Source organism: Ambystoma mexicanum, chromosome 2p, assembly GCF_040938575.1.
Source record: "Ambystoma mexicanum isolate Mex_15411 chromosome 2p, UKY_AmexF1_1, whole genome shotgun sequence".
In the NCBI taxonomy this organism is placed as follows: Eukaryota; Metazoa; Chordata; class Amphibia; order Caudata; family Ambystomatidae; genus Ambystoma; species Ambystoma mexicanum.
In genome coordinates, this window is record NC_090923.1 from 590,512,577 (window position 1) to 590,539,037 (window position 26,461).

The window sequence follows — 26,461 nt, forward strand, 5'->3', positions numbered from 1 at the left end:
AACGGAGTATGGTGATGGCAAATTGCAGTATTTCACAACTACTCACACCCGTTCTGCATAATATAGCAGATAGTGCCGGGGGAGTTGGGTAGATCGTAGCGGGACAGACCTGGGATGAAAGGGCTCCTGCCCTCTCACTTCGACAGCGATGCTGCAAAGTCAAAGTCAATGCAGAATCTCCACGATTGATCTGGGTTGGCAACAAGTACTATGAGTAGGACCAGCGGCTATGAGAGGGTTCAATGATATCTGCTTTCAGCATGTTCTCCACCCCTTCTATGATAACGTCCTTTCTAGACTCTGGTGTCCGGTAGGGCTTTAAATGGACTATTTCCTGGGGGTGTGCGTATATAATGAAACACCCCTTTAACTCGTATTAGCTCAGTTCTAAAGACATCGGGGAACTGTTCTAGGAGGTGCAGCAGGTCTTCCTTTCCATTTTTAGGCAGATCGGACAGAATCAAACTGTTCTTATTCAATTCATCAGATAACAGACTAGTCAATACTGCAGTGTTATTTTCAAGAGGGTTTTCTCTCCACTCTATTAGGAGAATGTATATGGTAAATGTGGGTTTTAATTTTTCTGTCAGGTTCTGATACTCGATAGTCATATGGTCCTGTTTGTTCTATTACTTCATAGGGACCATGCCATTTGGACTACATCTTGTTCTCAGGTGAAGGGAGGAGAACAAGGACTTTCTGTGCAATGGAAAAGGATCTAAGCAAAGATTCCCTATCATACTAACTTTTCTGATGTTCTTGTGCCTTAACCATATGGGTTTGAACTATCTTCCTGACCGAAAACATGTGTTCCTTTAATCATTGGGCTGTATTGGAAAAGGGCAAAATGGCTTTCGCCCTTTCATCCCAAGTTTCCTGCAACATAGCAAGGACATCCTGTGGATCTCTGCCATGTAACAGTTAAAATGGAGAAAATCCTGTTGAGGATTGTGGGGTCTTTGCAACAGCAAAAAGGGCCCAGGTGTAATAATATCCCAGTTTTTGCCCTCAACTTCCACTAGCTTTTTCAGATATGTTTTAGGGTTTTATTAAACCTTTCCTCTAATTCGTCAGTCTGTGGGTGATAAATGGAAGTTCTCAATGTTTTAATGTACAGAATTCTCTTTACTTCTGACATTAATCTGCTCAGAAAGGTAGTCCCCTAGTCCGTTAGGTTCTCCTTCGGGAACCCAACTCGTGAAAAATATTGGTTAAATGTTTGAGAATTTGTTGGGTCGTACTATTGCACAAAGGGAATACTTCAGGATAGCAAGTCGCATAATCCACTATTACCAATATATATCGATTCCCTATCTTGGATGGTTCAAGGGGCCCAACTATGTCCAGGCATATCCATGAAAAGGGTACATCAATGATTGGTAAAGGTTGTAACAGAGCTGGAGGGGGCATCTGGAAACTGGTCTTTTGGCAAAAGGCACTAGTCAGCACAAGGTTTTTTACATCAGCATAAATCCCTGGCCAATAAAAATGGCTCCATTTTTGTGCTAGAGTTTTAGCCGTTCCTAAATGACGTCCGGTCAAATCGGACTGTGCAATCTCCAAAACTATTTTTTTTAGCCTTTTGGGCACCATTATTTGTGATCTAGGAACACCATCAGGACCGATGTCTCCTCTATATAGTAGCCCAGTTTTTAGGAAAATAAATGGATCCCCTTTCTCTCTGCCCTCCTCCTCAGGTAACACCTGAAGGAAGGGTTCTGCAAGCATGGGATCGTTCCTTTGTGCAAACGCAAAATCCGGGATGATTTCAGCTTCTTCCCCATGGGGTATTGGTGGAATTGCCTCATTTGTAGAGCAGATGTCTATTTTTGCCTCTCCAGAGCCTTTGCTTCCTCTGTCCACTTTATCAGAGTTTTTAATTTCCTTGGTTTTAGGAAAGAGAACGCTCTCCAGAACCCCATGGGCTATCTTTTCACCTGCCTTTACTTGATATGCCTACTTCCCACTATTCTGAATTAGAATTTTTATGTTGCTTCTACAATCAGGATCTATAAAGCCTGCTAGGAAGTCTAAACCATATCGCCAGGCTAGGGGGGGATTTAGAGGCGAGTCTAATGTTAGTACAGCGTGGGGGTATGAGAACCAAATCAGTAGGTATTAAAACTTGATCTCCGGGTTGTATCAGTTCTCCCCTGCTACTAAATAAAACAAACCCAATGGACTGTTCTGTTGCTATTGATGGATCGGAAGCTCTGTCACTAAGTTTCTCGAATCTGAGGGTACCCCAGTTTGTGTCAACTGTGCCTGATCCCACCTCTGACACCATATGTCAAGAGTCAGGAATGAAACTCGGACACAAGTTTGCCATGTTTTTGATTAAAGACTATATTCAACTGAAAAAGGGGAAGGTCCTCTCTGACCCTGCTCTAAGAGGAATTTCCCTACCTAAACCGAAAATAAGGCTGTGTGTGTGTCAGGATTTAAAAAACAAAACTGGCCTGTGTCCAAAGTTCCATTCCGACCCTCACACTAAAAGTAAACTATATGGTGAAAAGGGGAAATGTCTTTAACCATGGATGGTTCTGAAAAATGTTCATAAAGAAAGAATAAATGCTTCAAACAAAAGTTATTCAATGAAAAAAGTTTTGGCTCCAAAGGGTAGTTCCCTTCCCCTAGATTCTTCTTTACTTCTTGAGGTTTTTATTCACAAAGTTCTTTGGGCCTCTCTTGGCCAACTACCACACTTGCACACAAAAAGTGTCTGGCTTTACAATATTTGTTTCTTTCAGAACACGTGATAATTCTCTGATGTGGTGTGGGGTTTTCTTCTTTCTTGTTTAACACAATCCTTTTCATTTGCCTGGTACACTCCTGTACCAGGACTACTGTTTCACACACGTATGACTGCCTTGTATACTCTCCTGCCAGGGCTTTTAATTCACACACGTATGACGTCCTGGTATACTCTCCTGCCAGGGCTTCTAGTGTCCACACACTTGTGACTGACTGCTGGTATACTCTGCTACCAGGACTTCTGTTAATTTGGGGTCTTTATCTGTTTCAAAAGCTGCGCATATATGTTATATGTATCACTCTCATATGTTATCCTTTCTCTGGTTCTCAAGTATTTGCACTGTGTATATTCACACATTAGAATGAGGGGGTTTGTGCTTTAAACTCCCCTTTTTCAATATGTCCATTCTTTATCTCCCTTTCAATGAATTGGTGGTCATAGTTTCGCACTCAGCAAACTTGAGGTTATGCCCCATTGTCCCTGCTGCTTCTGGGTGGACTCACCAGTCTTCCCCGGCATTGTGGTGTTCTCTCTCGGTCTGCAGATGGAGGATTCCTGTCTGCCTCTTTCTTGCGGCTGTCTTTCCTTCGTTCACCGGTCCTCTCCGGCTTCTACTGGATCGCCTGCTTTCCTCCTGGCTTTGGTAAGCAGAACGCTGCTTTCCTTCATCTGTGACCGCCCAGGGGTCCCTCAATGACTCCTGGCGTTCCAGCGGCTTCTCCTGGCTCAGCAGCTTCTTGCTTCCACATTGGTGAGCCTCCTGGCTCCACCACACCAGTCCCCGCTCTTCAGTTTTCCACTTCTCGTAGAGAGGTACAACTCTCTCTCACCAGTAGTCCACAGCAGCTGACCTTGATTCTTGGTTTGGGCTGCTTAAAGTTCCTGTCCACAGCTGCATGCCAGGAAACACAGGTGCATCACAGTACCCAAACCGGGATTTGCCCAAACCACTGTACCTAGCCAGCATGGCCAGCTAAGGGTTAAAAACTGATAAATCAGCAGAAATCACAGAGAATATATCCTTCAGCAGGTTGGCACACCTGCTACCTCCAAATTACTGCAACAAGCAAGCAAGAATGGGGGCAGGGCAGAACCTAAATATCCCTGTGAAAGGGGCTTCGGCAAAAGCCAGCCATTCATAAAAAGGAGGGGAGGGCAGACGGTAAACCAGTTGGGACCAAAATGGAGGCTGCCATGATGGGCTCAGAAAAGCAAAAGTAGAGTCAAAGGCTACTCTCCCTGAGAGCGCATAAAGAGGTTGAAGACAAGAAACGTATGCCTAGTGTAACATTATTAGATTACATCAGTAGTGCACACATAAAGAAAGTAAAATACGTTTATTCATAAAAATATATTCAAAGACAGAATTGGAAAACATTAGAGACAGTTACAGTTGTATTAAAAAATCGACCATACTAACTAGTTAACAAAGGTCGGAGAGACACTATGAGTTAGAGGCGTAACATAAAATTGAATGTTAGCATATGTTTTTTAAAAAGTGCTAAAAAGCATTGAGCTGTTGTTGTGTTGTGTAAAGAACTATAATTCAATGTATAGCTCATCTCAGGGCTTGTCGACACTGTGTTAAGTGTTTCGAGTTTAGAATATTATAGCGCTATGCTGTGGGAGGCGGTTAGCGTAGTTCACATAATAGTGCCAAACTCTCTTCAGGACTTGACATCTTTATAGTCTTGGAAGTGGATTGAAAATTAGGTCAATGGATCAAAACATCAGCTAAAAACAATACAAACAGAGAGATGTCAGCAAAGTAAATGTGCCGCCAAGGAATGGCTGTGCTCTAAAAAATAGTGCAAAGAAGGAGACTTGTCAAGAAAACATACTGCTAGTCGGTTCAGGGGTGCTCTCGGGCTGTAGACCGCAGTCCAAATTTGGAACATGTGAGGTTTGTTAGGGAGAAATCTCTGTTAAGGCTAATTTCCCAAACCTAGTGAGTCCCCCAGCAGCTTTGCTGGATTTTTGGGGTTTATTTTTTTTCTCCTGCTAAGAGTGAGACTCTCTTTCTCCCACTCTTAGACATGATTTGAGATATCCTTTGACTTTGTATGTGTTTTATGGGCTATGGGGTCTTTTACTCCATAGGGCTTCATGTGTTTTTGGTATATGTGTTACACAGCACCCTCTGTGCCGTAACACAGCGGTGTCATAGTGACCTCCAAACATAGACTCCGTACACTGGGACTGACTACTGTCTACCAGGGCATGTAAAGTCACCATTGGCTTTACTAGTCCTAAATTGTGAACAGAACCAGTACAAACCATCATATTGTGGGCGTACTGGTAGGGGCAATTCAATTGCCCCTGGGTCTGTTGTTCGAGGGGGGCACTGTCCAGTCCCCCCTGAGCGAGTTTTGGCTGGTGGCAGCGGATACTACTTTTTATATTCAACCGCGAATATATTCTCATTGTTCGAGGCTAATACTTTTTAACATACCCTCAAACATACCAGCGGTTTATTTATGTAATATTAATTCACTGGTTGGTATTTTCTGCCAGAACTCGGTTCCAAAATGGCGTTTGTGTTCACTTCTGTGACTCCAGCCCTTTGTTCCACTTTTTGGCGGGCTTCTCCACAGAAGCCTCCAAAAGTGGTGCCACTCTGTCTGGGTACCACAGGGATGTGGGAGGGGGTTTAGGCACCCTGGACTGAGTTGCCTCGGCAACTCAAGTCGCACTCTTGTGTGATTGGCCCAGTGGTGAGCTCCCTGGCTCACCACTTAGCGTGTTTGAGTGATAGCTAGGACTGATGAATGGGGGTTTTCTGCATAAAAGCAGGGCTTTGGGGACTGGGACTTCCGACGTCGCCACAGGACCAAAGAATCCGTAGAGGGAGAAGCTAAGCCGACCTGCAACGACGACACCACCGGTGGAGCCCTGCTGAACCGACTCACGCCTTCTTCCAACGACAGAGGAGATCTTCATCCCGAAGAGTCTTCTTCCTTTGACTGGTGGGATAACCAGTTTGCCCTCCTTTTCGCCTTCCCGGATCATCTCATGGCCGCCTTGCCTGTGCCAAGCACCCCGGCAGCCGGGATACCATGTTTTTTCACTACCGCGAAAATAAGGGCAGTACCTTTTAACCAGAGAACTCCGCAGCTGGTTTCTTCCCTGGCAGTGCAACGACCTTCAGCTTTCCTCCACGTCGAGACCATCTCTTCCTCTGGACGATGCCGTGACTTGCACCCGCTGCCAGGAACAACTGCCCCCGCTGGAGGATTTGCTCCACTTTCAAGGTACTGTGTCCACCCGGTCTGTGTCGGTTGTCTCTTAAATCCTCAATTTACCACTTGGGTTGGCCCTAGGCTGGCTAACTGAACTTTTCTGAGCTGAACTGATTCCTTTTTAAACTCTCTGCAAGACTCTCCAAGCCTTTTAAACTGTGTGATCTTGGGCGCATTGTTGTTCTACTCTCTCCAAGAGGGAGCCTGGCCCCTGAACTTGTTGCTCACAAGTAGACTTTGACTTTCCTGCCTTGCTGAGTACTTCTAAAGTATTGTGCTGTGTGCTGTTTCTAATTTCTGCCTTTTCCCCTCCCTTTTTTTAACTTATTGGAGTGCCATCTTTAGTTAAGTGCTCACCTCTGTCTGGAAATAAGTGGTGTTAACTAAGACTTGTCTAATAAGGAATAAGGGATGTAAATATATATTAGTAGTGACTGTGTTTTTGAACTTGCTTACAAAAATAGTGCTAGAGTGTTTCTAAGTGTGTCTTTAAATAAATAATTATATACTTGATACCAAAGCTCTGGTCAGTGTTTGCTTGTGCTACTGTATTTTGGTACCTATCTTGTATACTCTATGTTAGGGAGAATTCTCTGTTTAGGCTGCATTTCCTAACCTAGTGAGTCCCCCAGCAGCTTTGCTGGATTTTTGGGGTTTATTTTTTTCTCCTGCCAAGAGTGAGACTCTTTTACCCTCACTCTTGGACCTGATTTGAGAGTGTTACTGTGGCTTGCTATGTGCTTATGGGCTAGGGAGTATTTTTTCTCCGTAGGCTATCATTGGTTTTTGAATGTGTGTTACACAGCACCCTCAGTGCAGTAACACAGGGGTGTCATAGAGACCCCCAAACATAGACTCCACACCCTGGGACTGACTACTGTTTCCCTGGGTCTGTAAAGTCACCATTGACTTTACTAGTCTTAATTTAGGAACTTAACCAGTACAAACCATCTTACTGTGGAAGTACTGGTAGGGGCAATTAGATTGCCCCTGGGTCTGTTGTCGAGGGGGTACTGTCCCGTCCCCCCTCGCCGAGTTCTGGCTGGTGGCAGTGGATACCACGGAAATATTCCATCGGAATATTTCCCAATGGGATTTCCCATTGTTTTTAATGCACCACTTTTTGGTGCAATGTTAAAGATACCGCCGGTTTATTTATTTAATATAAATTCACCGGTTGGGATTTTTTGCCAGAACTCGCCGCCAAAATGGCGTCTAGGTTCACTTCAGTAACCCTGAACCCGAGTCGAGCCTTTGTTCCACTTTTGGCGGGCTTCTGCACAGAAGCCCTCCACAGTGGTGCCATTCTGTCTGGGTACCACAGGGGGTGTGGGAGGGGGTTTAGGCACCCTGGACTGAGTTGCCTTGCCAATTCATGTCGCACTCTGGTGTGATTGGCCCAAGTGGTGAGCCACCCCGCTCACCACTTAGCATGTTTGAGTGACAGCTAGGCTGTATGAATGGGGGTTTGCTGCATAAAAGCAGGGTTTTTGGGACTGGTCCTTCAGAAGTCACCACAGGACCTAGGAAGCCGAAGAGGGAGAAGCCGAGACGACCTGCCAAGACGACACTACCGGTGAAGCCCTGCGGAACCGTCTCACCACTTTTTCCGACGACAGAGGAGATCTCCCGCCGGAGAGTCTCTTTCCCTTAACTGGTGGGGACAACCAGTTGCTGCCTTCTTTTCGCCGTCCCGAAGCATCTCGTGGCCGCCTTGCCTGTGCCAAGCACCTCGGCAACCGGGATACCACTTTTTACCTCAACCGCGAAAGAGGGGTAAAATCCTTTGTGACCGGAAAACTCCACGGCTGGTCTCATCCCTGGTAGTGCAACGACCTGCAGCTTTCCTCCACGTCGAGATCACCTCTTCCTCTGGACGATGCTGCAACTTGCACCCACTACCAGGAACAACTACCACCGCTGGAGGATCCTTTCCACTTTTAAAGGTACTGTGTTCCGCCCGGCTTCCCTTGCCACCAATTGTACCGGGTAGATTTAGCCCTTGGCTTTCGACCCTGGGTAAGCCTGGGACACCCTAACTAAACTTTTTCTAAACTCATTAAAACCTTTTCTACTCACCTGCAAAGACTTGTGACATTGTGTGATCTTGGGCATATTTTCGCCTGGCTCTCTCTAAAGCGGGCCATGAACCAATTCTCCTTGTTCCACAGTTGACTGCCTTTGCTAACCTTATGTGAAAAGTGTTTTACCTTGCTGCTTTCATTACTTCTGTCTTTTCCCTCCCTTTTCTAATAACTTGTTGGAGTGCCATCTAATGTTAAGCGCTCACCTCTGTTTGGAAATAAGTTGTGTTAACTTAGACTTGTCCAACAAATGACTAGGGATGTACATATAAGTAATAGTGACTATGTTTTGACTTACTTACCTTTTTCTGTGCTAGTGTAATTTATGAGTGTGCCTTAAAAATAAATAAGTATATACTTTTACACCTAGCGCTGGTCAGTGTTTGCTTGTACTACGGTGCCTCTGTACCTATCCTGTATCCTCTATATACTGCCTAACTCTTCTTGAGGGAAGTCTGACTGCTCAGCCACAGCTACCACAGTGAATCTGTGTGGTGCAGACTGCTACCAAGTGGGTTTACTGCCAACACCTGTAATCTTAAATCTTTTGCAGTGGTCTCAGAGGGAACTGCACAGGTTTCTGCCTAACAAGGTTTATAAATCCATCCATGACATGAAAAAATCAGGTATGGTATTTTATTAAAAAATAATTTCAAAGGTTTTGAAGGAACATGATATGTGTATTATTTGAAAAAATAGTACCTGAAATGGTAATTTGCAGGGTAAATCCGCCAGACAACACAAGAGATTGTTGAGGTAATCAAATATTCGTTCCAATGGTAAAATGGTATGGGACCAGAGAGTGACCTGCAGTGGTCAGAAATGAGGGTCCCTGGCTATTCTAAAGACAGCTAATACAATTGGGTAAGGAAATTTAGGTAAGTTACCTGGCAGCCAGGAAAAGGAGATAAGTGGTCGCTTCAAACGGTGTCCAGTGCTTGTAATGGCACGGGAGGTTATGCAGATGGTGGATCCTCCAGAGTTGTTTGTGCAGATTCTGGTTCCTTGCTTTCCTCCCTCTTACATTTTCTTTGCGACTCTTTCAGAGATGAGGAATCTGTGGGAGAAAGATATTCATTAGCAGATTTGCATGTTGTAATGTCCTTTCCGATAGAAATGTTCTCTTTCCCACTGATTCCTCAACAACCTACCCTACCCAACCCCTCTAGGAGATTACATGTATAATTTGGTAGTTCTGTGTTCCTCGCCCTGTGAGTACAAAATACATTGGAATTACACAGGTAAGAGGACGCTGGTGTGTCTATAAATGTACAAAAACATCAGTGCTGGTGCCAGTGATGCAGAGGGGAACCGGCATGATACCTCAGTGACCCCCAGTGGATGTTGAAAATGTGAATCTTCACCTGGAGGAGATAGATCAGATGTAATCAGTCTGGGAGTAAGGTCTTGCCCATCGGAAGGAAGCAGATATCCATCTAGATTAGGAATCTGGGGGAAAAGAATCCATAGAAAGAACATTACCAGAAAGTAATTTTTACAAGTGCACTGTACATTAGTATACATGGCTGAGCTCTATGGCATGTTTTTATTTCAGTGTTGAGTAATGAGTTATGCACCTATGGGATTTTGGGTGATTTTGGAGACTAGGAAAATGAGACGTATGTGCCTTCAGCTCCGGATTCTTATTTCAGCTGTGAATCAGTGTTTTGTATCTGCCTAACAAAGTTTTTCAAGTAATTAGTAGTCGGGGGGGGGGGGGCCTAAGCATTAGGCGGTGTGCTACTAGATCAGGACCCTACACAAATGCAACACCCCTGCCTAAATTATTAATCTTCCTAAGGATCTTGTGCATTTTCCTTTATTCTTCTTACCTTCGTAGGCATCTGAAGTTGTGCAGCTTGACCCTGCAGAATTGGTGTTTCTTCTCGACGATCTGTCCCGGAAGCTGGAACATATGCTGATATCATCTGCAAAAAGAGTCACCTTTTTAAAGGTATTCATGTACTCTCTTTGGAGTATGCTTCTTGTTTGAGATGTTTATTTTCATGCAATACATCAAATGATTTATATGGATAACTAGTTATACTCTGGGTTTTTAAATGTCATAATATAGCACTTGTCACTTTTAATTTTTTATTTCAGCTTTGGGTTTTCCTGAAAAATGACATAATCGAACATTAGGACCACCAGTTACAACAGAAGCACGCAAAAAGTGTCCTGTAGTCTACCCCCACCACTCTCCCGCCCCCTCAGTTTGGTACGTTCCATCTCCAGATCTCCCTCCCATCGCTGTCTCAGCCTGTCTGAGGATCCCTTTCTCATCTCCACTAGGGCCCTGTATAATGCACCAATCAACCCCTTGGGACCAGATGTGGTGTCTAGGATCTTCTCGAAGGGTGTGAGGTCCCTCTGGATTTTCCCTTTCCAAGCCTCCCTCGTCCACACCCCCTTCAATTGTAAGTATGAGAAGATGGAGAGCGTACCCAGTCCATGTACCGGGTATCGTAATGAACCTGCAATCTCAACAATTATTTAAACCTTTTCGAGACCCGCCTCGTACCAACCTTGAAACCTCTCCGGATTTGGAAGGGCATCCCTGACCCCAGGCACCCACGGTTGACCAAGTGGTGAAGGCCACGTTGTGACCCCACCCAGTCCGGTTGTCCCCAGATGCTCCAAATAGTACCCAAAATGGGCTGACCCCTTATCCTCCACAGTTGCTTCGACCTAGGCACCCACAGCCATTCCTCAACAGTCACCGGCCGTAAGTGGTAGTTATCGAGACCCACCCATTGCAAGCCTTCCCGCCGTCTGAGATATGGAATCAGAATCCTAAGCTGAGTGGCTTTTTAGCACAATTTTATGTCCGCGAGACCCACACCAACAGTCCTTTGAGAGACTCAGTAAACGTTAGAGAGCCTTGGTTCCTTCCCTTGCCAGAGAAATCACATGAGAGTGCCCTTGGTTGTTTTAAAGTAGGAGTCGGGGGATCTGTATTGTAATCATCTGAAATAGGAGAATCTTGGGGGGGTACTACCATATTAGTCGCGTTCAACCTACCCATCCATGAGACAGTAATCTTTTTCCATTTTACTTGGTCTTTCTCCAGTCCAGTCATCACTGGCGGGAAATTTGCCTCAGACTCCCTTTAGCTCTCTCGTGACGGTAATGGCCAGGTACCTCAGTGGCCCCAAACTGACCTTCATGCCCAGGGATGAGTATCGCCCAACATCACCGTTCCTGCTTCTATCTAAGGGGGAAAGGACCGATTTGCCCGTGTTTATTTTGAACACTGCCATGTGGCCATATTATTGAATCACAGCTACCACAACCGGCACAGAGGTCAGCGGATTTACCACATGCAGCAGCTTGTCATCCATGTGCAATCCCAGTTTGTAGGTCTTCCCGCCCACAACAAACCCTTCCACTAGCGGGTCCTGTCTCAGTCTATGGGACAGAGGTTCTAGTGAGAGCACAAAGAGAGCAGGGGAAACCGGGCAACCCTGCCATGTCACCCTGCCCAATTTAAACCACCTTGAGTATCCCCCATTAACCGCCACACAGGCCCTCGGGGAGGAGTAAATTGTCATGATACCACTAAGAAATCTCTTGCCCAGCCCTATTTTAGTAAGGACCGCCTCTAGAAAATCCCAATCCACCCTTTCAAAGGCCTTCTCAGCATCCACGGAGAGGAGAGTGGGGTCACCCTTCATGCCCTGAAATTAGTTGATGAAGTGGAGTGTCTTTGTCATAGTGTCCGCACCCTGGTGCCCGGCTACAAATCCCACTTGGTCAGAATGAACCAGCTTCAGTAAGTGCACATCAAACCTCGCCACCAGGACCCTAGCATAAATCTTGGCATCTATATTTGGGAGTGAAATTGGGCGATATGACCCACTGTACCCAGGGTCCCTACCCTCCTTAGGTATCGCCATGATGAGGGCCTGGACAAAAGAATCTGGTGCTCTCCACGTTTCCATAATATAGTTAGAGTAGTGGCAAGAAGGGAAGCCAGGGCTGACACAAAGGTGTTACAGAAACCCGGGGAGAAACTGTCATCTCCCAGTGCTTTCCCAAGCCAGAGGCACCCTATAGCGTTCTTAATTTCCTCAGCAGTAATTGGGGCATCCATGGCCCCCGATTCGACCCTCGACGGGGACGGTAGAGAGGCCCCTTTGATATATTCATTAACCTCCCCAATGGCGGTCTACCCTTCACTTCTATATAGATCCTCATAGACGAGGCAAATGCCTCCTGAATCCATTCCACTGGACCCTCCCTGGTCTCTTCCCTTCATCTCTGTGACCCATGCCTCTGCTCATTGTCCCCGTAACCTCGCAACCAGGAAAGCATCTGCCTTATCACCTTTCTCATAGAATTTCTGTTTCAGAAATTGTAGATTGTGGATTATCTTCCCCTCCTCAAGCAATTTCATCTCCTCTCTCAGGCCCTGCACCTCCAGAATCCGGTCCTCCCTATTAGTGGGAGAGGACTGAGCGAGCCTTTCCAGGGCTCCTATTTTGTCCCCGAGTCCTTTTCCTACAAGTGTACATTCCTTCTTCTTGCGGGCCCCCTCCCTAATGAACAAATCCCTCCATGTGGCCTTTGCTGCGTCCCACACTGCCCCCTTCCCCACCTCCCCTGTGTCATTGATGACAAAGAATTCCTTGATGTTATTCTGAAATTCTTCTTGGAAAAATGGTCCTTCCGCAGCGTCTCATTACACCTCCATTTAGAGTTTCTAGTGTTGTGGTCTGACCATGAAACCGGGTAAATCCCTCAGTCCCTCACCACATCCAATCGGTCCCTGGATATTTAGAGGTAGTCTATTCTCTTGAGAGTGTCATTCAGAACGGAATAGAAAGTGAATCCCCTCTCCTGTGGATGGAAGTACCGCCATACGTCCCTCAGCCAGTACAACCCCATAGCCGTTCCCAGCTCATCATCTCCCTGTTTCAAATGGATTGTGTCCTCAAAAGTATTCCACATCTTTGACATGTAATGTCCACAGCTGTGTAGTTCGGAAGCTTTTTCGGCAGAGGGCGTCCTGCGTTGATGGCGTCAGATCGATGTCCTGTCGAGGGTAACGTCACCTGATGTTATAAATAGGACGCACGGTCCCCATAGCCTCAGTTCTGTTTTTTCCGCAAACGTGTTTGCTTGAGAGACTAGGCGCGCCTCGTGTATTCTTTGGGAATATGTCGTCTTCTTCCACCCCTCCGACTCCGCGGCCTGGCTTCAAGACTTGCCGGGACTGCAAGTAGAAAATTTCGATTACCAACCTGCATCACATTTGTTTGTAGTGCTTGGGCGCGAGTCACCGCACTGATGACTGTTCCAAATGCCAGTCGCTGACTGCTAAGGCCTTGTGTGAGCATAAGGGAAAGCTTCAGGTAGGTAGGGGTTCTAAACCCAGTAAGTCCCGTAAAACTAAGTCCAAGGGGATGTCCACTGATGATTCGAGGGGCGATTGTCCGCGTCACGAGGCGTCCTAGGTATCTCACTCCCAGAGTGGTTCCTGCCATTCGTCGTCCTCATCTCGACATTTTAGGAAGCGCCGTCACCGGTCACCTTCCCCGTCCTCCTAGAACGATGGAGCCGCGAGGAAAGTGGCTTGTCCAACAAAGTCCTTGACTCCGAAGGAATGAGCTGCCTTTTTTTCAGTTGCAGGGCACAGTTCCGTCCGCGCCTTCTGACAAAGCCAGCAAGGAACAGTCTCGTACCGTGGCTTGCACGCCTTCGGGCTCGGGTCCTCGACACGACTCATTGGGAACCTTCGAGGTCCCGTTCGGACAAAGCTCAGTATAGTTGCAAGAGACGTGCTTCCAGATCTCGGTCCTCGTCTCCAGCGAGACCACAGAAACCTGGTAAGGGCTCGATACCGACATTGAAGCTTTGTCTTCGTACCAGCCCTCGGCGCTGTTATCGATGCCGAAGCCGTCGGCGTCTCTAGGCCGAAGCCTGTGGCGCCCTCGACGCCTTTGGGGCTTTTGCCCGAAATTTACAGTTGAAGATCCCTGATACTGTGGATCCTCCAAGGAAGGCTACTACTAAGTCTGTGAGGCCTGTGGTAGACTCCAGACCCTCTTCGGTCCTGAGGCAGGGCTTTTACATCCCTCTGGATGACATCTATGAGGAGGAGGAGAGGTCTGACTTTGATATGGACACTGTTGAGCCTGATGTGGCTCCTGTCTTTTCTGGAGACAGTCAATTGGAAGAGTTGAGGCAAACTCTTCATGATGCCAGTGGTTTGGACACCTCCAGAAGTGGACTTTGGCAGGCCTGATGCTGAGTCGTCCTACAGGGGGCTGTTAGGCAGAAACCTGTGCAGTTCCCTCTGGGACCACTGCAAAAGATTTAGGACTACAGGTGTTTGGCAGTAAACCCACTTGGTAACAGTCTGTACCACGCAGATTCACTTGGTAGCTGTGGCTGAGCAGTCAGACTTCCCTCAAGCAGAGTTAGGCAGTATACAGAGTATTCACAATAGGTCAAGAGAACACAGTGGAACAAGTAAACGCTGACTAGGGCTTGGTGTAAAAGAGATATAATTATTTGTTTAAAACCACATCTAAAAAACACACAGGCACTAATAGTAAGCAATTCAAAACCACGGTCACTAAAAGATATACACTCCCTTAAAAGAATATTAGACAAGTCTTAAGTAAAGCCCCACTTATTTTCAGACAGGGCTGAGTGCTTAACGTAGATGGCACTCTACTAACTCGCTTTAAAAAGGGAGAGAAAAACAGAATAAACTGAAACAGGTCCCAACACTTTTTCACAAGCACACAAGAGAGGAAGGCAAAGTAACACCGTGAATTCAGAGTCAGTAGGCCGGATCTGCTTTAAGAGGATCAAACGAAATGTGTCCAAGGTCACACGGTTGCAGTGCACCAGAGTCTTGTAAAGGTTCAAAAAGATTTGGACCAAAGAAAGGGACCAGTTAGAGGGTCAAGGCGGCCAGCCCAGTCCAGAAGGTTAAGGAGTTATTATTACCTTGTAGCAATCTTTAGAAAGGGAGGCCTGGTGGACACGGTACCTTAAAGTGGTGAGAACGCTCCAGCGGGGGCAGTTGTTCCTGGCAGCGGGTGCAAGTCGGTGTTTCGTCCGGGAGAAGAGAGGATCTCGTCGTGGAGGAAGACAGGAGTCCGTTGCACTGCCAGGGAAGAAACCAGCCGCAGAGTTTGTCAGGTACAAGGAGCGGTCCGGTGATTTGCGGTTCAGTGGTGAGTGGCTATCCGGCTGCCGGGGTGCTTGGCACGGGCAGTTCGACCACAAACCGGGCTGGGGTGCGAAGAAAGAAAGGAAAACTGGTTGTGCCCACCAGTCAGGGGAAGAAGCCTCTCCAGCCGGGAGATCTTCTCTGTCGTCGGGAAGTGTTGAGTCGGTTCTGCAGGGCTCCACCGGTGGTGTCGTCGTGGTAGGTTGGCTCAGCTTCTCCCTCGTCGGATTATCAGGTCCTGTGGCGACTTCTGAAGTTCCAGTCCCCAAAGCCCTGCTTTTATGCAGAAAACCCCCATTCACTCAGCCTAGCTGTCACTCAAACATGCTAAGTGATGAGCCGGCCGGCTCACCACTTGGGCCAATCACACAAGAGTGCGACCTGAGTTACCAAGGTAACTCGGTCCAGGGTGCCTAAACCCCCTCCCGCACCCCCTGTGGTACCCAGACAGAGTGGCACTACTTTTGGAGGCTTCTGTGGAGAAGCCTGCCAAAAAAGTGGAACAAAGGGCTCAACTTGGGTTGGAGTCACAGAAGAGAACACAAACTCCATTTTAGAATCGAGTCTTGGCAAAAAATACCAACCGGAGAATTAATATTAATTAAATAAACCGGCGGTATGTTCGAGGCTATGAGAACTAAATAATTAAAGTTGGTAGCCTCGAACAATGGGAAAATCCCATAGGAAAATATTTGCGGTCGAATATAAAAAGTAGTTTCCACTGCCACCAGCCAAAACTCGATCAGGGGGGACGGAGACGTGCCCCCTCGACTAACAGACCCCGGGGCAATCGAATTGCCCCGACCAGTACGTCCACAATAGGATGGTTTGTACTGGTTTCTGTTAATAATTTGGGACTAGTAAAGCCAATGGTGACTTTACATGCCCTGGGAGACAGTTGTCAGTCCCAGGGTATGTAGTCTATGGTGGGGTGTCACTATGACACCCCGGTGTTACTGCACGTAGAGTGCTGTGTAACGCACATAAGAAAACCACATGAGACCCTATGGTGTAAAGGACCCCATAGCCCATAAAACACATTACCAGTCAAAGGAATACCATTAATCATGTCCAAGAGTGGGAGGAAAAGAGTCTCACTCTTGGCAGGAGGAAAAAAACAAACTCCAGAAATCCAGCAAAGCTGCTGGGGGACTCACTAGGTTAGGAAATTCAGCCTAAAGAGAGAATTCTCCCTAACAGAGGCTCATGGAGTATCTGGGCTAGTCCAGTCCTCCTGAAGCTTTTGTAAAAGATGATCTCACAGACATTTTAGATCAAGGTCCGTCCTCTGACCAGGTGTTACCTTTACCTTTTCATCTGACATTACAGAAAAGTGTGGCGGCTGCCTGGCAGTCCCCGGAATCTCTTCTGGCTGTTAACAAATCGTTAACCAAAAAATACTGTCCTTCTGGTTGCGACCCCAGCTACCTTTCATCTCACCCCAATCCCGAGAGTTTGGTGGTTCAGGCAGCTACGGCCACCTTGAGGCAGGCGACATACTCTACCATCCCTCCTGATAGGGACAACAAACGCCTTGACGGTTGGCCACGCAAGGTGTTTTCTGCGGAGAGTATGGCTTTGAAGTCGGCCAACTCCACTTGTGCCTTGACAAGATTTTGACTCACTCTGTGGAATTGTTTCTCTAGCGGCTGAGCATATTCCCGAAGGGGAAGAAAGGGACAGGTTCCTTGCTCTCGTGCAAGTTGGCAAGGATGCCATGTGTGAATCCTTTCGGTCGGGTTTGGACACGGCCGACGGTGTTAACCGTTCCAACGCTGCGATCACCGTGATACGCAGATTTGCGTGGTTGCGGAAGTCGGGTTTTGCTTTGGATGTGCAAAGCCGTCTTGTGAACATGCCCGTTGACGGCACGCATTTGTTTGGCAGCAAGGCTGACGAGAGCCTTGAGAGGTTGCTGACCTCAAAAGCTGCTGCTAAATCTTTGAGCGCAGCTCTTCGTCAACCTCAGCCTTTTCATCCTAGGGGACAGCAATGGAGGGGAGGGTCTTTTCGTTACTACTCCTCCTTTGGTAGAACGAGAGGAACCGCCAGTCAAAGGGGTCAGCGTAGAAGTACCCGTGGTGGTCGGGGAATAGAGGTGCCAAAGCCACTCAGGTAGCTGTCTTGTTGCCTTCAGGCTCTCCAAAACAGTCACGAGGCCATATCCCATGGTTCGCTAGTTCGGGCAGGCTGTCTCAGCATCTAGAAGAATGGCATGCCATTACTTGGTTCTGTATACAATAGCCCACGGTTACTGCCTTCCCTTCCTGCAACGGCCTCACGACAATCCACCGGGGAATCTCCCTTTGAAACTTCCGCATCCGCTCCTTGTGCAGGAAATCTTAGCCCTGCTAGAGAAAGGCGCTATAGAACTGGTGCCTGTAGCGGAGAGGAACAAGGGTTGGTATTCCCCATGTTTTTTGATTCAAGGAAAGACAGAGGATTGAGACCCATCCTGGATTTGCGTTGGTTGAACAAACTTCTCAGGAAGGACAAGTTCAAGATGGTAACTCTTTCTCAAGTGCTCCAGGCCCTTCAACTTCAGGATTGGTTGGTGTCTCTGGAACTACAGGAGGCTTACTTTCATGTGCCGATTCATCCCAAACACAGAAATTATCTGACATTTGCGGCTGGCGACTCGCACTTTGTTTCGGGTCCTGCCATTCGATTTACCTCCGCCCGAAGGTCTTCACCAAGCTAATGGTGGTGGTGACAGCGTATCTCGGGCGAGGGGGGGATTCACATCTACATCTACCTGGACGATTGGCTGATCGGTGCGCGTTCTCCCGAGCAAGAATTGGATCACCTCGGTTTCACCTGCTGCTCCCTCCACAAGCTGGGCTTCTCCCTTTATGTCAAGAAGTCGCATCCGACACCTTCCCAAGGGTGTCCAGTCATTATCTCGAAAACAAAATGTCGAATTACAATAATGTCGAAACAATAATGTCGAAAACAAAAATGTCGAATTGTTTTTTTTTTAATTTACATGTTTTTTTGGGTTCCGGTGGTAAAAAAAAAGGGGTAAAACATAAAAAAAAAATTTAAAAAAGGGGGGTTGGAGGGGGAACCCCCCCATTTCGAATAAAAATCAACAAAAAAAAAATTCGACATTTTTGTTTTCGACTTTATTTTTTCGACATTATGACTTTCGACATATTTGTATTCGAGATTATGACTATAAACCCTTCCCAAGAGCTCCAGTACATCGGGGCTGTGTTGGACACATCCTTGGAAGTGCTCGCCTCTCAAGGTAATGGCTCATCACATTGTGCAGATGGTGAACAAGTTTCAACATGCCCAGAGTATCCCGGCCTTCGAATTCTTAAGGTTGATCGGGCTCATGGCATCCTGCATTTTTCTGAGGATGAGATCCCTGCAATGGGTCCTCAAGATGCAGTGGTCGCAGTTCTCGGGCAAGATGTCGGATCCCGTTCAGATTCCACTCTCGGTCTCCCAGGATCTTTTGAGGTAGAGCAACGGAGGGAACCTGATGAAGGGGGGGCCATTTTGGCAACCATGGCCGGAGGTGACTGTTGTGACGGACGCTTCCATCACAGGATGGGGAGCTCATGCCAAGGACTTGACCGCCAGCGTCGTTGGTCTCCGTCGGAGTCCAAACTGCACATCAACCTGTTAGAGCTGAGGTCCATCAGGCTGGCCCTGGAGGCTTTTCTGCCATCTGTTTGGGGGAAGAGCGTCCTGATCATGACAGACAACACAGTGGCCATGCATTACCTCAACAAAAAAGGGGGGGTATGGTCACTCCTGTTGTACAGAAAGGCAATGCAGCTCTGGTTCTAGGCAGTTCATCTGGCCGGAGATTAAAATGCTGGTGGTTGGGGGGCGGGGGAGTCAGGTTCTCCATCCAGAAGTCAGGACCCTCAACCTTCACGCTTGGTATCTGAAAGGTTGAGGTATAAGGATTGGGACCTCCCGGATGACATGATGGAGGTGTTGCTTTCGGCCAGCAACAAAATCCCTGTACTGTTGTCGTTGGCGTTAGTTTTGCGACTGGTGCAGAGGACAAAATGTTGATCCTTGTCAGTGTTACATCCCTATGGTTTTGTCTTTCTCGCTTTCTTTGTCCCACAGGGGCCTTCACTTGGGTACCATTAAAGGTTACCTGGCGGCACTGTCTATCTTCAAGCGCTCGTCTGAAGAATGTTCTTACTTTAAGATTCCTTTAATTTCCCAATTTCTTAAAGGGTCTTACTAATGTGTTCCCGCTGTCCCCTTTCCAGGTGCCGGTTTGGGATCTAAATTTGGTGTTAAAATTCCTGATGGGTGCTCCGTTTGAACCTTTGCACTCTTGTCCCTTGAGATTATTGTCTTTCAAGACGGTGTTCATGGTTGCGGTTACTTCCCGCTTGCAGAGTGTGTGAATTGCAGGCACATTCATCTAATCCGCCCTTTACTGTGTTCCACAAGGATAGAGTTGTATTGGGGGTACGTCCATCCTTTCTACCTAAGGTAGTGTCTGAATTTCATTTGAGCCAGAAAGTGGTTCTTCCTTCTTTCTATCCTCCTCCTCATCCTGGTAAGGAAGAGGAGCGACTCCATAGGTTGGATCCTAGGAGAGCTCTGAGCTTTTATATTTCTAGGATGTACATGGTCAGAGTAGACGATCAACTCTTTGTGGGGTATGCTGGTCACCGATTGGGCCAGGCTGGTAGAAAACAGACCTTGTCCAGGTAGGTTATCCTCACCATTACTGGATGTTACCGGTTGGCGGGCAAGGACCCTCCTGAAGGTTTGCGAGATCATTCCGCTAGGGGTGTGGCTACTTCCACAGCCCTGCATAGGGGAGTTCCTATTCGGAATATTTGTGATGCAGCCACATGGGCTTCTATTCACACCTTTGTTAAACATTACTCCCTTGATACACTAAATGGTCAAGATATGGCCTTTGGTAAGGCGGTTCTTTATTCTGCCATCTGATTGGGTACTCTAAATTCTTTCCCTCCTCCATTTTCTGGTACTGCTTTGGCAGTCTGTCAAAGGTATGGAATACGTTGGAGGACACAATCCATTCGAAGAACAAGTTACTTACCAATTGTTAACATTCTTTCAATTGGATGTTCCTCCAACGTATTCCTCATCGCCCTCCCAGCCTGCCCCTCTGGAGAATTTCCTATGCAATTGCAGTTTACGTTTCCACAAGGCTATGTGCAATCAAGCAGGCATTGGATATGTGCATGTCACACGTTATGGAGGAAAAACAGAAACTGAGGCTACGGGCGCCATGTGTCCTATTTATAACATCCGGTGACGTTGCCCTTGACGGACGCCTTCGAGGGACATCGACCCGACGCAGGACGCCCTCTGCCGAAAAAGTTTCCGACAAAGATGTGGAATACGTTGGAGGAACATCCAATTGAAAGAACGTTACCAGTTGGTAAGTAACTTGTTCTTCTGAGGTTCCCGTTCCCCCTCATGTCTGACCTGCCTGTCCAGACTCGCCTCCATCCAAACATTGAAATCGCATAAGAAGAAATCAGGATAAGAAACCCCTGGCCCTCGCCCATTACTTTCTGTAAGGTTCTTTGTAGGAATCTTTTCTGACCCTCATTCAGAGAATATATCATTGCAAAGTAAACCTTATTTTCTTGGTCAGGCCCGAGATCAACACAGCTCTCCTTTCTGCATCCAACCACACCTTCGTCACTTCCATCTAGAGTCCTTTCCGGACCAGAATCCCTATCTCTGCCTTTTGTGGATATTCCTGACCCCCAGTATTGTTCTCCAATAGGGCCACAAGGGATCCTTTGCTCATCCCCTCTCTGATATCTATTTTCCTGGATGAATCAAATGTCGATGCCAGCCCTCTAAATTCCCTGGCAACCAAGGATCTCTTGGTGGGGGAGTTGAGCCCCTTAACATTCAGTGTGCATACACGCAGACTGTCACCCATCGTGACTCAACCTCTCTCAGCCATGACCAATTTCCATGCCCAAAGTGAATCTGAGAACAAAAGCGGACCCCCAAACAACAAAGAACACAATTCCCCAGGTGAACAGAACAAGAGCCATTGTGTATAACCTAACCCCCCCCGTCCCCGTGGTGCTCAGCCCCTACCAGTTGCCATCACTAGGTGAGTCTGAACCATCAAGCAAGCCTGGAACCCAGGCCTCCCTCTGCCTAGACCTCAAACTCTGGTGCTCCCACTCTAGCCCCTAATCTTCAACAAACACGTTGCAAATTGTAACGCTTACCTGAACTCTGCGGGAATACCACAAGGACTCTTCTTAGTGAGCGATGCTAAATCTAATTAGAGACCTCCCTATTGCGATGGAATTCCTGTCAAAACACAGAAAACCCCTCTAAGAAAAAGAATTCAAGTTTTTAGAGAAACAATGAGCACTGACTCAATGTTGAAATCACTATGGTTAAACTCTTCCTATTTACCTTCTGCTTTTTTATGGTGAGCTCTCCACCCTGCTTCTGCGCAGCGGCGCGTGTTCTAAAGAATGGCCAATGAAGGGACTCAGTGGTTCATGCGTGGGAGTGAGAGCAATTTAAATAGGAATTGGCAAAACAATTTCTGGAATCATGTGTAGAGAATAGCTGAGAGGAACTTGGGTAGTATGGCAAGATGGAAGTGAACCCAGAGGACACAGGGAAACAAGGAACCCCTAGAAATATGAGGTACCACCTAATACTACACAAGTCACAGATAACACTCCCTGATGAATAGCCCAATTCTAATCTTCCAGTAATATGCTGACACCACTTGACACTAGGGGAAACGTAGGAGGCAAGAACCTTATCTCTCTACCCACCACTTCTGACTAAGATTCCGAAGGAGGTGGAATGCTATAAAACAAACCACTGAGTGAAGACTCGGAGAGCGGTTAGCAAACGTGTTAATGTATAAAGCAGCGTTCTATAAGCGGAACATAAAAGGCTAGCTCCGCGAGGTGAGCGCACTCAGAATAATATAACACCATGCAGTAACAAGAAAAAACTTTAGAGCGCAAACACCTTACAGCGCAGCCACATGTGTGAGAATACTTGCTGTGACTAATGTGCCGTAACTGTAATTCACTCTCTACACGGCAACGCACTTCAAAGACAACCGGGACAAAGCTGTGGACGAGTGATGACAGGAACAGCTGACTGACAGGAATTTTCTGACAAAGTCACAGGGGGCTGCAGGGCTGAAAACTAACGAGGGAACCAGAAACTAAACTAATAACAAGGGAATGCGAAAACTATGATGCTGTGGAGACTGTGGAAAGAATATGGCAGCAATTCCCTTGACAGAGCTGACGGCGATAAGCGTTAACTGCACAAGCAGAAAAGACGCGAAGCGCGGAGCACTCGAGGGGCGAGGCTTAAGTAGGGAAGGAGTGGAAATGACTAGACCCATACTGTGACTTCTAGGAACAAGGAGGCGGCCATGTTTGGAAGTCAGGAAGTGACTCCTCGCTTGCTTTATCTATATTGAGTCTGCACTTAATCCATGAATGATATGCAGAGGACCAGGTTTTCTTGGAACTACCTTTGGGAGTTTTGGATGTGATCATGACACAAATCAAACATCTTTAGACTTTTCTTAAGGCCCCTGACCAAACCTTGGAGTACACTTACACCCCTCAGAGTACGGAATGTGCTCACCCCTCAGGTGATGGCCATCGGCCCAGACCATAAGTAAAGTTTCCTTAGGCTGCCTTCGTGCCACCTATAGGAGTGTGCTCAAGATGTATTTTAGAGGGGATGTGTTCAGCTTGATAAAATTCCTTGAACCCGGAATTTTCCTCCTCTTTGGTCCCTTAATGCACCATCTTCTGTCTCCTTCGCTCTCTCCCTGTGGAACCGGGGCCACCTCCCCCTCCGTGAGTAATTCCCCTGTGACTAATATTTATTTCTTCCTCCTTCACGAGCCTGTGCCTTTGCCGCTGCCCGCAAGCTCGAAAGTAATCAAGAACGGGAATCCCCTTCTGTACTGCACCCCTTTCCCGTTCAACCACTTTGTCAGGGTTAGACACAGCCTTCTTTTCATAAGGGTCAGAGAGGATAGGTTCTGAAAGATGGCAGTTCTCACCATGCACAGCAGCACTGGTTCCCTGGCCTTTGCTTTTTCCAAGATCTTGAACCTCTCTGGGTAGTTGTGGAAGCGCGCCACAACTGATCTCGGCCTCCGGATGGACCACTGGCTCTATGGACCCTCTCGATTTTTGTTTCACTGATTGAGTCGTCTTCGAAGAGGAGTTTTGTAATTTCATGCATCATTCTCCTGAGGTTTCTTTCCGTCTCCCCATCCTTTTCTGGCACCCAAAAGAACTGCAGGTTGTTTCTCCTCTTGCGATTCTCAAAATCTTCACACCATTTCAGCTTCGTTTCTCTCCAGTTCTCCCCTCCTTAGATATATTTGGGTCGCCAAAGTATCCATGGAGGATTGGTTATGCTCCACCTCTTGTAGTCTTTAATCCATTTTATCGTGTCTACGTTGATCTTGTCAACTTTGCATATCGGCCCTCATTCTCCTGATTTCCTCCATTAGCAAGGAAACGTCCTACTTTGTCGCCATTGGGTCCTTGCTTCCGGCTGCCATCGCCCTCCCTCTGTTGTCCTTGCCTTCAGTCCTGCTCAGGTATGCAAATTCAGCAAGCCGGGATCTGGGCTTCATACAGGGCCGCACCAAGAAATTCTGATTATCTTTTTCACCAAGGAATAAGTACCTCAAACCTACAGAGTCCAAAAATGCATACCGTATTTCTTTTACCAAGTCTGCACCGTGCTCCGCTGCACATCTTGGCGCGCTTGAGCCAACTCACTCCATGAATAATGCTCAGTATACCACAGAGCCATGAAATAACACATCAAGAATTCCTCTCAGTGGTGGTGCACATGTTCAAATTACTCATATCTTATCTTCCTTGGTAGCCTCACTTCCACTGTAACCTAAATCGCACCATTAGTTGGAGCCATCACTGCTTTTAGTGGCAATAGAAAAGTGGCATTGGTGCTTGTTTGGAAGAATCTTTTCAGGCACGTTCTTCAGTACGTGGAGAGGTCCTTCACCAAACGAAGCAAGCTTTTTCCCCACTGAATGTCCTGCACTAACCCTACGGTAGCTGTGGGCGAGCAGCCACACCACAACTCTTGCATTGTTATATGGGGATTTATTTAATTTATTTATTTGTTTGCTTATTAGGCGCTTATACTGCAAAGCGCCCACAGGGTGAGGGGAGGGATCAAGGGATTGAAATACATAACAAAACACAAAAACAAAATAATAAGAGCTGTGGAGGGAAAAAAGAGGAAGGAACAAACCTACTATGCCTTGTGAGTATTCAGAACGTGCAAGTGCAGCAAGGAAAAGGGTAGAGGGCGTAAGTGCTAGGGAGTTAAGGCTCATGGGTGAGCATAGATGAAGTGCTTGGGTTGTTGAGTGCTACATGGCGAGGGGACTTGTTAGGTGTAAGTGCGAACCTCCAAGACGGAGGATGTGCCAAGGCAAGTGCTGAGGGTAGACAGGAGCTGGGCAGATTGGGTTTGGGAGGTCAGAGACCCCGAGGATGTATAAGGGCCCCGAACACCAATCGCAGCAACTTTGGGATTTGCAGAGAAGAGAAGAACTGAAGGAGGAAGTGAAGAGGACGGTCTTGAGGAGCTTCCGGAATTTAAGAAAGTCCTGCTCAAGGCGCAGAGGCAGGGGGAGGCTGTTCCATAGGAGGGAGCCAGCTGAGGAAAGTGATCGACCACCTACCTTCTGTTTAGTAAAGCGCTTTAAACATAGAGTTGGTGCCATAGGAACAAAGTGGTCTAGCGGGACAGTATTTAGTAAGATAAAAGTTAAAGATAGTGTGGTCGCAGGGCCCAAGCAGCCTTGTGGATGATGCAGAGGGATTTTCCTTTAATACATGCAACAACCGGGAGCCAATGAAGACTTTTTAAGGCAGGAGAGATGGGGACCATGGGCTTAAGGCCAAGGATAAGTCTTGCTGCCCTATCCTGGATTAGCAGGAGGGGTTGCAGAGTAGAAGAAGGTAGATTCAGGAGGAGGCTATTGCATTGGTCAAGCCTAGAGAGAACCAGAGTTCGGGTGACATTGAGCCTCTGGGAGAAAGGGAGAAAAGGGAGAATTCCTTTGAGAAGGATGAGCTGAAAGTGGGACGTCTTGGCAATGTCCTGAGTGTGAGGGGGGAAGGAGAGAGAGAGAGTCAAAGATGACTTCAAGATTTCTGGCAGAGTAGGTGGAGAGCCCAAGAAGGAATGCCAGAGTAAAGGGAAGGAGGAGGGAGCAAGGGTCCCAATGGGAAGGATCTCAGTTTTACAGGCTTTGAGGCAGAGATCGTTAGAGGTGCACCCATACTGGATGACAGATAGGCAGTCAGGGGTTCAGGGATTATGGGGGGTGCAAGAGGGTCAGCGGGAAGTTTGAAAAAGAGCTGTGTGTCGTCTTAACACTGGAAGTTGAATGAGGAGATGAGGCGTGCAAGCAGAGCAAGGCAGATGTTAAAGAGCCAAAGGGAGAGGATAGAACCATGTGGGACACTGTTAGGGAGAATTCTCTTCTAAGGCTAATTTCCCTTACCTATGGAGCCCCCCAGCAGCTTTCCTGGATTTAAAGGGTTTATTTTTTTCTCCTGCTAAGAGTGAGACCCTTTTTTCCCACTCTTAGACAGATTGCTAGTGTGTTTTTTAGGCTATCTTGTGTCCTTATGGTCTATGGGGTTTTTCTCACCCCCCATAGGTATCATCTTTTTACATGTGTGTTACAGCACCCTCAGTGCAGTAACCCAGGGGTGTCGTAGTGACCCCCAAACATAGACTTCATACCTGGGACTGACTACTGTCTCCCAGGGCATGTAAAGTTACCATTGACTTTACTAGTGAATAGTTATGAACAAAACCAGTACAACCTATCTTACTTTGGAAGTACTGGGAAGGGTTAATAGTTTTTCCCTGGTGTTAATTTTCGAGGGGCTACCGTACAGTCCCTCTCTCCAAAGTTTCTGGCTGGTGGCAGTGGTTACTACCTTAAATATTCGACCTCGATTTCCCTATGGGATTTTCCCATTGTTCGAGGCTACAACTTTTACTGACAGCCTCTAACATACTGCCGAGTTATTTTAATATTAACTTTACACCATTGGGTTTTTATTGCCAGAACTTTAATAATATTTCTTTCTCGTGTCTTTCTCTGAAATCCTAAGCCAGATCGGGAATTCTTTGTTTGTCCTTTTGGCGG

The 26,461-nt window shown here is 47.1% G+C and overlaps 1 protein-coding gene across 5 annotated transcripts in view; it reads left to right on the forward strand.

The window, feature by feature from the left end:
* The window catches only part of FANCD2 (FA complementation group D2), a 2,923,540-nt gene that overhangs the window by 1,929,561 nt on the left and 967,518 nt on the right, over positions 1–26,461 (forward strand). For all 5 annotated transcript variants that reach the window (XM_069644087.1, XM_069644091.1, XM_069644090.1 and 2 more), the window contains one exon: positions 9,919–10,032. In XM_069644087.1, coding sequence (XP_069500188.1) covers positions 9,919–10,032 — 114 coding nt within the window. The remainder of the gene's footprint in view (positions 1–9,918; positions 10,033–26,461) is intronic.